Here is a 13617-nt window from a genome sequence, read left to right on the forward strand (position 1 = left end):
AGGCTTTAATTTTCGAAGAAGACGTCAGAACACATAACTAGATTTTATTACTGGGAAGCTTTTTGCTGTCATATTGGACCACGGCGACTTTTTTCTGTAACTGGTGTTTAAGAAACCAATGCGTAAGAGGTCAGCAACATAGTTTTGTTGTTTAAAGCGCTTTTCGTGTTAACATTGTGCGGCGGTCGCTCGCATGCATTTAATTGCGGCTGGACATATCATCACTATTAGCATCCCGTATCTCAGATCTGCTCAGATCTCAGGGTCACAAACTCGAATCTGCTATTAATGATGCCCAGGAAATGCATGTAGTATAAAAGGTAAACTCGCGAAGAAAAATGCATCTTCGATTTCGTATTAATAAATGGTTTTCCTTATGTTAAGGACGGTCTAACATCTTTTAAAATAATTAATTTGTATACATAAATATGTATTAAACTAAAATAAATTTGGCGGCTAGGGTGTTTTGTTTTCATGCTTTAAAGTCTAGACATTTGACCACCAAATAAAGACCGGTGATACAATATTCCCATTCAAAACATTGATATGTAATTCACAAAAATACGCATCTTTGTGTGCACCAGAAGCAAACACAATAGTCATGGACCTCTGTCTCTTCTTCCGTTGTCAGTTCAAACCACACGAATATTGATGTATTAGATTAAAATGTATGTTAATTGATAGCATATATGCAATTTATGAAAATGCATTTAAAAAAGTCGAACTTGATGTTCACTCATGGTACTGGACATTTACTATGCTCTTAAATATCCATTATATGCATCTTTTGACGATTTAAAAACCTGAAAATTATAAACCGTTGCAACGCAAAACGATTTAATAATTTGGAGAGTTCTGTTGTTGTCGTCATATTTTGGGATACTACGAGGGTTGCTTATATAAAGTATATAATACATCACCAATTGTATGAGAATGGATGGCCGAATGGTTTAAGCGATAGATTTTTACTCCAGGGTCAGTTGTTCGAGCCTAGTTGAGGATTTCTTCTTCTTTTTTTTTAATTCTTTAATCTTTTTTACTGGAGCTTTTTAGATCCAATGTTAACATTTATCAATATAAAGCATTTTATGACAAACTTCAATACATGCCAAAATCTGTGAAAAGACCCCTTTAAACGCTTAATGCTCTCTTTATATATAGTGAATATTATCCGTTTACATGCTGCGTGCTCCTAAACTTTGTGCTACAGTATAGGTCAGGTAAATATAGCTATGATTACAATAAAGTAAGACAGCCTTCGCTCTGTTTAACGGACTGACTCAGGCATGTATACAGAATTAAAAATAGATCAAAGACGAGAAATCATTTTCCTATAATGGTGAGTAAATTGAATTTCAGCAGTTTGAATCAAATTTATTTATAACAAGATGACTATTTCAGGGTAATTTGGTAGGTATAAATAAGGTCTCCTCAATTTAGTTTCACCATTCAATAAACGCCGAAGAAAAGTGAACGACGCAGAAAGTTAAATAAGCAACTGTTTTAAAAACGTGCACAATGTAAGACATTATTTATGTAACATTTTGTACTGCAATACTTATTGTGGAATAACCGATAGTTTATTATCCATCGCTATAATATTTATACAGTATTTCATTCTAATCAATTTAAAATTTAAATTGTAGATGTGCCATTCATTAGTTTATTAAAAGCGAATTTGAATATTTTTAATTTTTAAATCGTATGCGTTTATGAAAATAGAAATAGTTAATGAAAATTGTTAATAATAGCTCAAGATAATCAAAAGAACAATATATACAATAAAATTATGAATATATTACATATCTTGTGCCGGTTTGAAAAAAATCACTTACTACATACGTCATTTTATTCAGGCGCATGAGTACTACATACGTCATTTTATTCAGGCGCATGAGTTAAGTGATCGGCGGCACCGTTATTTTCCAAAACGTCGATTAAATGCGTTACTTACGTTAAATAATTTAATATTAAATGATCATTATCTATATAAAACGATCGTATGTCGAATAAATATTTCGATATCAGAACTTTCATTTTGTTATATTTTATATAAAAATATACGCCTTATTTCGGAAAATTAAATTTCCATTTCAACTCTGAGATAAATCCCGTAAGTAAACAACTACAATTGAAATGATTTCATTTTTTATTGAAACGGTTTTGAAAAAATATTTCATTAATTATTTGTGATCTGCGTTTTTTTCAGTCTAATCATGTCACAGTACTTTGATGATGATATTGCCGGCGTCGTAATTGACAACGGAAGTGGAATGTGCAAGGCCGGTTTCGCTGGCGACGATGCTCCCCGCGCCGTGTTTCCGGCCATTACCGGCCGTCCTCGCTACGACATGGTCATGGCAGGAATGGGGCTTAAGGACACCTATATCGGCGACGAAGCGCAGAACAGACGGGGAATACTCTCGCTGCGGTATCCAGTAGAGCACGGTGTCGTAACCAATTGGGACGATATGGAGAAAATCTGGCATCACACGTTCTATAACGAACTGCGAGTGGCACCCGAGGAACATCCGGTTCTCCTCACGGAGGCGCCATTAAATCCGAAAGCAAACCGAGAAAGGATGACCCAGATAATATTCGAGACTTTTAACGCGCCAGCCTTTTACGTAGGTATCCAGGCGGTTTTGTCGCTCTATGCATCCGGTCGCACGACGGGAGTTGTGTTCGATTCCGGTGACGGTGTGTCCCACGTTGTACCGATCTACGAGGGGTACGCGCTGCCGCACGCGATCGAGCGGATGAACCTCGCAGGAAGGGATCTGACACACTATCTCTCCCGGATCTTGAGCGAACGCGGGTACAGTTTTATATCCTCGTCGGAACAGGAAAATGTACGTGATATCAAAGAGAAACTGTGCTACTCTGCCCCGGACTTTGATAGCGAAATGCAGTCTGCAGCTAGCTCATTGTCGGTTGAAAAAAGCTACGAATTACCCGACGGAGGGATTATCACCATTGCAAACGAGCGTTTCCGGTGCGTGGAGACCATGTTCCAACCGTCTTTTATCGGAATGGAGAGCTGCGGAGTACACGAACTGCTCTACAACTCGGTGAGGAAGTGCGATATAGACATAAGAAAGGATTTGTGGAACAACGTCGTGATGTCTGGTGGGTCGACGATGTTTACCGGCATGGCTGATCGGATGAAGAAGGAGCTGGATAATCTGGTTCCCAGCGGCATGAAAGTGAAGGTCATCGCGCCGCCCGAGCGGAAGTACTCGGTGTGGATCGGAGGCTCTATCCTGTCCTCTCTGACTTCATTCAGCTCCATGTGGATCTCAAAGCAGGAGTATGACGAGTGCGGGCCGGGAATCGTTCACCGGAAGTGCTTCTAGGTGTAATACTGAGCGCGAAATTTAAAATGACGTGGGAAGAAACAATATAATTGTTTTTCATGTGTTCGTATGATTTGTTTTTTATGCACAGCTTGAACAGTTGACTTAAAATTACTTCTTCTATTTAAAAGCAAACATAATTAATATGTTATGTGTCCGTTGAACGTATTCACGTATACTCAAATACGTAAATTGTGTTTTATGAACCTGGTATATGAGTATTATATAATTTGTTAAGCAGTGAATGCTCGTGAACAGTTCTTCATTTACAAAGAAGTGTTCATGGTTATGCATGCAATGTTCTTTGCTTATGTTTATTACCAAGGTCTTTCAAGTTAACATGTTTTATGCCACATTTTACATTATTGCTTTATGTATAAAATTGTACAATTGTTTTATAAAACGAATAAATGCAAAAATATAGTTTGAAGAGTTTGAACAGGTAGCAACAGGTAGTCAACAGACTTTCTCTCTACGCAATGTTTGTACAATCTACGGCGGAGAGCTTAAACGGTACCGGTAGTACCCGGCAACGCATATGCTTTTCAACATAAGGATTAAGAAAGGGGCAGCGAGTACAGCAATGCGATGAAAGTTCTAAGCAAATAAGATTGTACTTGATATGTTCTAAGTATCATCACCGTCATCACCAAAAATACACCCTCATCATCATCAACATCATCATCATCATCAGAAATGAATTGACTAACAGCGGTATTTGGAATCTTAACCCATTTAGTGGACTCTCCCATCCTTAAGAATTGGATCAATTTATTTCCAAAATAAGGAATGTCTAGTATATTTATTTCTATATTTAGAATATTTCTTACAGAACTTCCTTTCAGCAAACAGCGCAGACCCAGATGGGTCTTATCTGGGTCTACGCTGTTTGCCAATGCCTTTTTTTCTAGACGCTTGGCATAAATGGGTTAATATATCCTGGGTAGTAAGCGACCCATGAATAGACTCTGCTTCAAATGGATTACGTGAACGGTAATATGACACATAATGTAGTCATATCAGTGAAATATAGAGCTTATAAATGCATGCACTCTTTTTTCGGCAATATACTTTTTGAGATATTTCGTTGATGTCAAATGTATTGTTTAACAATACGTATGTATTAACTTAAGTCTGTACTTAGATTATTTTTGCGTAGAAAAGTTAAACAATGCTTCCTAATTAATGTATGATTTTAAATTCACTTGAATGGTTTTATACTATATAACAACATACGTTTTTCATGTCAAGTTTTCTTAACGCATTGACTAACCGCACGTGTGTTGTAATATTATTACGATTAAAGTCATTAAAGGAATAATTTAAACATTTGTAAAGTTTCATGTTAATCTAGTACATACTTACGGTTTCAAAGTCCCATATTCAGGAGTTGTTGGTTTCTAGTTGTTAGATCATTCACATGTTTAATGCTCGTATTGAAATACAAATATAAATAATATCCTGTGGAACGCAAACACTTTCTTTTTAAACAAAAGTGCTTACGAACCAAACGGCAACTTCTATTTAAGCCTCGCTCTGCGAAAAGGGGGTTAAATGCATGCGCGTAAAGTGTCGTCGCAGATTAGCCTGTGCAGTCCACACATGCTAATCAGGGTCGACACTGTCCGCTTTTATTGTATGTTTCGTTGAAAGGAATACTCTTCTTGACGAAAACCCAGTTTAGGCGGAAAGAGTCGTCCCGGATTAGCCTGTGCGCACTGCACAGGCTAATCCGAGACGACGCTTTACGCACATGCATTAAACGTCCTTTTCGCAGAGAGCGACTGCTTTTATTTCCACAAATATACCATCCTGCAGTACCCTTTTCGAAAGTTAAACGAGTGTGTTCAATTCAGTTCTAAGGTAAATGTGCAGTTTATCATAAAACTGTAATATTTATTTAGTTATATGAGTGTGCAAGTTTACATTAAAACAACGTAAACAATACTATATTGACGGTTTATGACATAATGTGCATATGCTTATAAACTGAAAATTTGTAGTGAAGTTTACTTTTCTCTAACACTATCCACGAAACTACAGATAAAATATCACCGGCCTTAAGTATGGAAACAGTCTCAGTTAATCTCACCTTGCTTTGATTTATCATCGTTGTATGCTATCTCGTGTTCTATATAACCTTCTATTAAAGTCGTGAACCTTGTGTCGACCTGACTTAATCTACTTACACTCCCCACTGGACAGACAGGTAAGCCTTTTTCATATTTTAAGAATTTACATTTAGTGGATTGCAAGTAAAGTTTGTATAGGCACGTGTTTTATATGCATAAGCAGTAGTGCATATCAATAATATTGTTTTTTTTTGTTATGCGTAAATTACCATGAATATATAAACCGATATACATATATGTTGATAAACAAGGGTTGTCGAGTCGTGAAAGTTGATCATTTCTAATGAACGTATATATAGCTGTAGCATAGGCCAATAGGCGGTCTGTATGCGCAAACATTCGCTAATTGTATTATTATGATCGATCGTGGTGCCTGTATTATGTTGCCTTTTATGATGAACATTATAAGTAAACATGTGTAATTATATTACATATTAAATAATAACTTAACAGCGACATGTTTAACAGTGCAGTTTTCACTTTACACCTGTCAATTATATTACTGGACAAAAATATGCATATATTACCAATAAAACACCACATCCTTGTGCTAATATCAGTGTGTGTGTGTGTGGCAGTTCATTCCCGGCATTTACGTCGTATTACTCATTGCTTATAGTGTTCGTGGAACCAACACATCGTGAAAACCGTTTTTTTTATTTATATAAAATCTTCGTTAAAGCCATTGACATACGAAACATTAACATGACTCTATTAAACAGTTTATATTTGTTACATGTGAACATTTCCTTTCAGAGCTGACAATAGCCTCTTGACATACCACGCTGTGCGTTTCTCATTTAGAAAGTGTTAATAAAAATAATGGAATTTTGTGGCAAGGTGACATAAAGAAATACAATGTTTTTAATGAAGACAGTACCACGTTGCAAGTAACCAATCCCCTAATCGACTGTTCGCCGGCTAATACAGTCAGTTTGTTAAAGGAAACACAATTAATGCTTTGCTACATTGCCTGGGTTTTGGTCTTTCGTCATTAAGTATGTTGTTTATATTAAAGTGTACACTAAAAGATGGGGGTTGCAGCAAAGCTTTTTTATATTCACTATCGCGGATTACGTACAAGTAATGGGGTGTACATTTTGCGATGTATCCTTTGGGAAAAGGTGCGTCCTGCATCTTGCACTACTCATGTTGTCAAATTTAAAAGATCGCTGAATCTTCAGACAACCAGGAAGAATTGATAAAATGCTCGCCACACATAATAACATACTATTCTAAACAACCAGCAATGCCGAGCTACAAACTTCACTACTTTGACATCCGGGGCCGCGGGGAGCTGAGTCGTTACCTCTTTCTGGCGGCAGGTAGGGACTTTGAGGACAACCGGATACCGCGAGATGAGTGGCCAAATGTCAAACCAAGTAGGTATCATGAACCGCTCGCAAAATATATTCAATAAGATATTTTCTCCGTCTATTCTTACATGGATGAAATATTTAACGAAATAAATGCGTTTTATAACAAATGAAGCATGTACAAGCTTGAAACAGTATCAAAAATTAAAAAAAATGTGCACTGTGTACTTTCATGATTCATCGTGAATATTTTTTTCAATATGTGATAGAAATTTAAAAAAACAATCGCTCGAATTATGTAACCATGTGCTTCTACTGATCGCTAAAGAATTAACATGTAATTGTTGCTACAAATCATTGTGTTTGGTTATCTAAACCAGTGTGATAAGTGATCCAAACCATTGTGTTGGATGATCTGAATTATTGATGACCCAAACTATTGTGATTAATTATCTAACAAATCGGCGATCCAAACCATTATGATTGATATTCTAAGTAATTGGTGATCCAAACCATTGGGTTTGGTGATCTAAATAATTGGTGATCCAAACCATTGTGATTGGTCATCTAAATAATGTTTGATCAAAACCATTATGATATGTTATCTAAATAATTGATGATCCAAACCTTTGCAATGGGTGATCTAAATAATTGGTGATCCCAAACCTTTGCATGTGGTGATCTAAGTAATTGGTGACCCAAACCATGGTGATTTGTGATCTAAACAATTTGTGATCCAAACCATTGCAATTGGTGGTCTAAATAATAAGTGATCAAAACCATTGTGATAGGTAATCTAAATAATTGGTGATCTAAACCATTGTGATTGCTGATCTAAATAATTGATGACCCAAAGTATTGTGATTGTTTATCTAAATAATCGTTGATCCAAACCATAATGATCGATGATCTTAATAATTGAAGATCCAAACCTTTGCAATTGGTGATCTAAGTAATTGGAGACTCAAACCATTGTGATAGGTGATCTAAATAATTGATATTCCAAACTTTTGCAATTGGTGATCTAAATAATTGGTGAACCAAATAATTGTGATTGGCGATCTAATTAATTGATTGATTGGTATATACTGGTATATTCCGATGAGCTTTAAGTCCCTTTGTGAAGTCACAACTTCTTTATTGTAAAGCTAAAAACGTTCTTATGCCCTGTGAGGTCAGCTTAGGTCCAGATCAGACGGCGCATCCTCGCAATCTTGTCAGGGGCAACCCGTCAGTTATAAAGTAAATCAAGGTTACACAGTCTCATTAGCGAATTGCGTACCTTTTAACCAGACTGCAAGAATTCCCGTTTAGATTATGATGAAACTATTGAGACACACATTCGCTTATGGTGTAAAAACTGTACACGTGTACATTCCTTATATGTATGAACACGACTCAATTGTTAGTCTATCACAACAGTCGATAAATGTTATTATGGTCAATGTGTATAAAATACGACTGCACAACTGGATTAATTTAAATGTGCAGACTACGATTTTATTTACAATAGCGCAAAGTGATGTTTACTTTTAAGGCTGCACTCGATAAAATTATCTTAGTTATTCCACGTTAATCCGGGATGTCAACACAAGAATATAGCTTTATAATGCTTCATGCAACAACAGTGCACAATTTATTTCAAATATAGTTGGATACGTGCAATCGCTTATTTTCAAGAATGTATAGATAAGGACAATCGCGTATTTCAAACGATGTTTATATAAGGGCAATCGCTTATTATATACTATGATAGCGTAATGTGATTTTGTATATACGACATATCAAACATAGCCGTACTACTTTGGTATTTCATATAATCAGTCAACCTACTGAATAAACGGGATGAGGTTACGAATAGAATTAAGCACCTACTAGCCCTATGATAAAGATGTTCTATATTTGTTACATTATATTGCAAACCAGAGCCTCGCGGGTCATTAAGCCGTTGAGATAATAACAATTATCAAGATGTCTTTCAAATTGTGTTTGATTGCCGTTTTATTTTAATGTGTGGACATGAAATCCTATTACCGTTGTATAATAATAAGAGGATGATGATGATATTGATGATGATGATGATGATGATGATGATGATGATGATGATGATGATGATGATGATGATGATGATGATGACGATGATGGTTATGATGATAATGATGGTGGTGGTGGTGGTGGTGGTGATGATGATGATGATGATGATGATGATGATGATGATGATGATGATGATGATGATGATGATGATGATGATGATGATGATGATGATGATGATGGTGATGGTGATAATGATGATGATGATGATGATGATGATGATGATGATGATGATGATGATGATGATGATGATGATGATGATGATGATGATGATGAGGATGATGATGTCGATGATGTCGATGATGACGACGACGACGACGAAGCCGCCGCCGCCGATGATGTTGCTGTTATTGTTGTTGTTGATGATGATGATGATGATTATGATGATCATGCCTTACCATATGACTTTTAGTTGATGAAGATTATGGTGATGATAATGACACTGGTGTTTATGGTGTTAACATGTTCTAATGATGTTCGTATTGATAATGATGATGACGATGAGTAGGAAAGGCCCCCCCTCAAAACAAAAAATCACTTTTTTTAAATAAAGACGGATAAATTGTGATGTTGACGACGACTACGTCAACGATATCAAAGACTGATGTTGATGATGAACCTTTAAGCAGCTTCTTTCCTCTTTCAGCGTTAGTGTACGGGCAGGTTCCGGTACTTGAGGTGGACGGGAAACAGCTGGCGCAGAGCAACGCAATTGCACGATTCCTAGCTAGAGAGTTTGGTATAGTTGCCTTAAACAATCGTTTTTTCGATTTGATATACAATTACAACTCTGTATGTGCAGAAAGGAATGGATATAATTCGAGCATTAAGTTGTCTGAGTTTCTGGATATTGGAATTATAAGTAACCAACCTTTTCTTTTGAAATTTAAGAGTTATAGAGTTACATAACATTAAGAGGACGTGGCCTTCAACCACCATGGGAGTAGTTATCTTTATACATTTCGTCATAGCGAAAAGCCAGTAGAATTTAAATTTAAATTACTGTATGTGGGTAAAGAGTTTCCTGCACAGGCTAATCAGGGACGACACATTCTGCATAGACTTGATTTTTAGCTAGAAAAGTTTTTCTTAAATCAAAAATTCCTAAACAGTGGAAAGCGTCGTCACTTTAAGCACAAGCATTAAACACAGACTTTGCAGAATTTGGCTTTGTTAATCGTGAACAGAGGACATATTATTTTAGGAAAACTCTAGGTGCCCAACGGAAATCTTTTGGGCAAGCGATAAATGGGTCCCCTCGTATTTCCCCGTCATTCCCGTATCACTTTACCGAAATCATTTGATGTGTCATTTAGATCTCGCTGGTAAGAACAGCTGGGAGCAGGCGCTGTGTGACCAGACCCTGGAACTTATTAACGACCTTATTCAGGAAGTCGTCAAGTTCTTCTTCGAAAAGGACGAGGAGAGAAAGGTATGTGTCACATGTGCGTAGTGTGGTGTTACTGTATTTATACGTACCTGTCATATCGGATGAAATACCGTTTGTAAATACCAGGAAACAATGCTCTATTATAGACAGAATGCATACAAAAAAATTCCTATTTTATGTATTTAACTTTGATGGCAGTTAATGAGTAATGCAAGTTCCGAGGTTGAATATTAGTTTTAGTTTTTAGTTTTAGTTTTTTCAACAAACGAATATTTTGTTCTACTATTTCTGTTACACAAATCTATTAACAATAGTTTGTTTAGTACATGTCAATATCTAATGAATTTTAACATTTCAGAAAGAGGTGGGGAAACATTTAGCTGAAGTAGTATATCCCAAATTCTTGGGATACTTCGAAAAACAACTCGATAATAACGGCGGAAAATATTTAGTAGGAAGCGGGGTAGGTGAAAGATATAATTTATATGGGTCGTTCGCTGTGAAAAGGGGTTCAATTCATGTGCGTAAAGTGTCGTCGCAGATAAGCCCGTGCAACCCGCACATGCTAATCATTGGCGACACGCTCTACTTATATTTTTCTTTTCGTTTAAAGATATTCTCTTCTTGGGACGACACTGTATGCACTTGCATTAAACGCCATCTTCACAGAGCACGGCCCAATAACTTGAAGTGTCACTAGTTTGGATAAGAAAAATGCTGAAGTGTAGTAGAATGTTGAAATGTTCTTGGAATCTCGTATTATTTTGAAATGTCACAAAACATCTCACATATCCATCACACAAGTTGTAAAATAATGGACGACGTATAAACAATAATTTGTGTTGTCATAATTTCGGTGGTCCGTATATTTAAATAGTCGCAGTTAATATTATTTAGTTACACCATTGAAATTTAATTATATTTTTGTATGTTTATTGCGCTTGTCTCTTGAGAATAACTAAGATCAAACAACATGGAATGTATTTAATTAACAAACTGTCAATACATGCGACAGTGAAAACATAGAAACCACATTAAAGCCGAACACTTTATATCCAGTCAATTATCCGTAGTCGAGATTAGCTTACATTTGAAGCCACAAACCTTGAAATGAAAAACCTGGCATAGTAAATTTAAGTATAAATAAGAAACAAATTTTATCTTTGCCAATTAGAACATATCTGGTGGTTACAAGATAGAAATCCGTTTTTTTGCACTTTAAAACTTAAAAATAATCGCGTTTGTCGGAATGTACGTATACGTCTAGACATCCTACTTTCGGTTTTAAAAGAGGTGCCGTTTGAAAAATAATAAATTACTTGCTAATGAGGCTATATATTTAATTTTATATATGTCCATTAGAATATATCTGGTGGTAACAAGATAGAAAACCGTCTATTTTTGCGCTTGGAAATTTTAAAATAATCGTTTGTCGAAATGGACGTATAACTATGGAAATCCTACTTTCAGTTTTAAAATTAAAAAGAAATAATAAATTATTTGCTAACTGGGCTAAAGATTTAATGTCAATTTTGCACGCTTTCAAATTATATCTAGTTGTATTGATTAACATGTATTTTCTTTCAAGATGTGTGGCTTATCACCTTTAAGTGAATGGACCAAATTGAAAAAAATGTTACAGATTTGCACATTTTAATTGTAGTTATGATAATTGCGAGAAAACAATAATACTGAACATTTGCCATGCTCTAAATTACCCAGTATATGCATCTTTTGACGATTTGAAAAGCTTACAATTATAAATTGTTACAAACGATTGAATAATTTAGACCGTTTTTTTGTTAACGTTAAATTTTGTGACATGACAAAGACTGCGTATATAAGGTATAAAATACGCATCATGTTTCATTGGCTCTCTTTATTTTGTGTTAATTAAATTTTATCATTAGTTTGTACTGGATATATTTAATGCAAATGTTTACATTTAATACTTCTTTGCATTCAAATACAAACTTCAAAGAATCCCAAAATCTGTTAAAATGTCCATTTAACAGCAATGCGAGAGTAATCTGTGTATTACCGTGACCGAGGCACCGAATGCGAGACATAGACAGTTAACTTACGCGATAGTTTCATTCTCCAGTATTTAACAGTTTCCGATTTAACAGTCAAATCTGTGTTCGGGAAACAACATGAATACATATCATAATAAACGGAGCGTTATTATAATTTCAGTTAACCGTAGCAGATTTGGCAGTCTATGCTGTTTTAGACACAGCCGTGCAAAATTCGGAAACCTTCTTGGAGAAGCACGAGAAATTGCGGGCTCATCGAGACATGGTAGGCGCCATTCCGAAGATACAGGAATATGTCAGCAATAGAAAAAAGACTGACATCTAGACTTTAATTACCATAATAATTGAACAAAATAGATATTGTAAACGTATGGTATGGTATTATATGGTATGTACACTTGTTAGTATGTATTATGTATTCTTATATAAATTATAATATGAAATAAACATTGAAGCAAGTTGCCTTTGAATCGCGTTAAAATGTTTACGAGATAAAAGTAATGATATTGAATTATTATGAACACGTTAGCTAAAGAAGTGGAAAATACATCGGAATGAAATTAATTTGTTAAATCTATACGACGTTAAAGTTCTGCTCGGGATTAACATAACAACGATCTATATGTATTAGCAATATAAAATACCGTTACGATAATTATAGGAGTTTCGGTACTGGAACCGCAATAAATGTTTTATATCATTATGATCACGCGCAAGAACGAATATAAAAATCCGAATATAGAAAACATTTCAAGCGCATGAATTTATGCTTTTATTACAGTTTAATAGAATCATGTTTATGTTGCAAAACAATATCTTCATATTATCCGTATACATGTCGTATGTTCAAGAAATGAAAATGAGTATGGGCAAAACCGGGCCTCATGCATATGCATTGTCCGCACAAACTAATTTTAGTCGAACATTCTCAAAGACCGAATTTATGTTTAGAAAAGACTTCTTTTAAACGAACAAGTCCAAATATACGGAAAGTGTCTCGACTAATTATACTTTTCGGGCCACACATGCTAATCTGGGACCACACTTTGCGCACGTGCATAAGGCCCGGTTTTTCCAGTACGCGAATTAATTCTTGTTTAATCCATTTATGCCTAGCGTCTAGCAAAAAGGCCTTGGCAAACAGCGTAGACCCAGATGAGACGCCGCATGATGCGGCGTTTCATCAGGGTCTGCACTGTTTGCTTAAAGGAATTTCTGAAAGAAATATTCTAAATATAGAAACAAATATACTAGACATCCCTTATTTTGGAAATAAATAGATCTTTTTTAGAAGGA

At 35.6% G+C, this 13617-nt stretch overlaps 2 protein-coding genes across 2 annotated transcripts; both read left to right on the forward strand.

The window, feature by feature from the left end:
- Positions 1 to 1464: 1464 nt before the first annotated feature.
- On the forward strand, positions 1465 to 3384 carry LOC127845221 (actin-87E-like). The gene is made up of 2 exons (XM_052376019.1): positions 1465 to 1520; positions 2210 to 3384. The coding sequence occupies exon 2, from the start codon at positions 2217 to 2219 to the stop codon at positions 3354 to 3356; it is 1140 nt and encodes a 379-aa protein (XP_052231979.1). The 5' UTR covers positions 1465 to 1520; positions 2210 to 2216; the 3' UTR covers positions 3357 to 3384.
- Positions 3385 to 5433: 2049 nt separating this feature from the next.
- Positions 5434 to 12783, forward strand: LOC127845277 (probable glutathione S-transferase 7). The gene is made up of 6 exons (XM_052376107.1): positions 5434 to 5565; positions 6736 to 6870; positions 9542 to 9634; positions 10212 to 10327; positions 10644 to 10748; positions 12482 to 12783. The coding sequence occupies exons 2-6, from the start codon at positions 6738 to 6740 to the stop codon at positions 12644 to 12646; spliced, it is 612 nt and encodes a 203-aa protein (XP_052232067.1). The 5' UTR covers positions 5434 to 5565; positions 6736 to 6737; the 3' UTR covers positions 12647 to 12783.
- The last annotated feature ends 834 nt before the right edge of the window (positions 12784 to 13617 follow it).

This window comes from Dreissena polymorpha, chromosome 9, assembly GCF_020536995.1.
Source record: "Dreissena polymorpha isolate Duluth1 chromosome 9, UMN_Dpol_1.0, whole genome shotgun sequence".
NCBI classification, from domain to species: Eukaryota; Metazoa; Mollusca; class Bivalvia; order Myida; family Dreissenidae; genus Dreissena; species Dreissena polymorpha.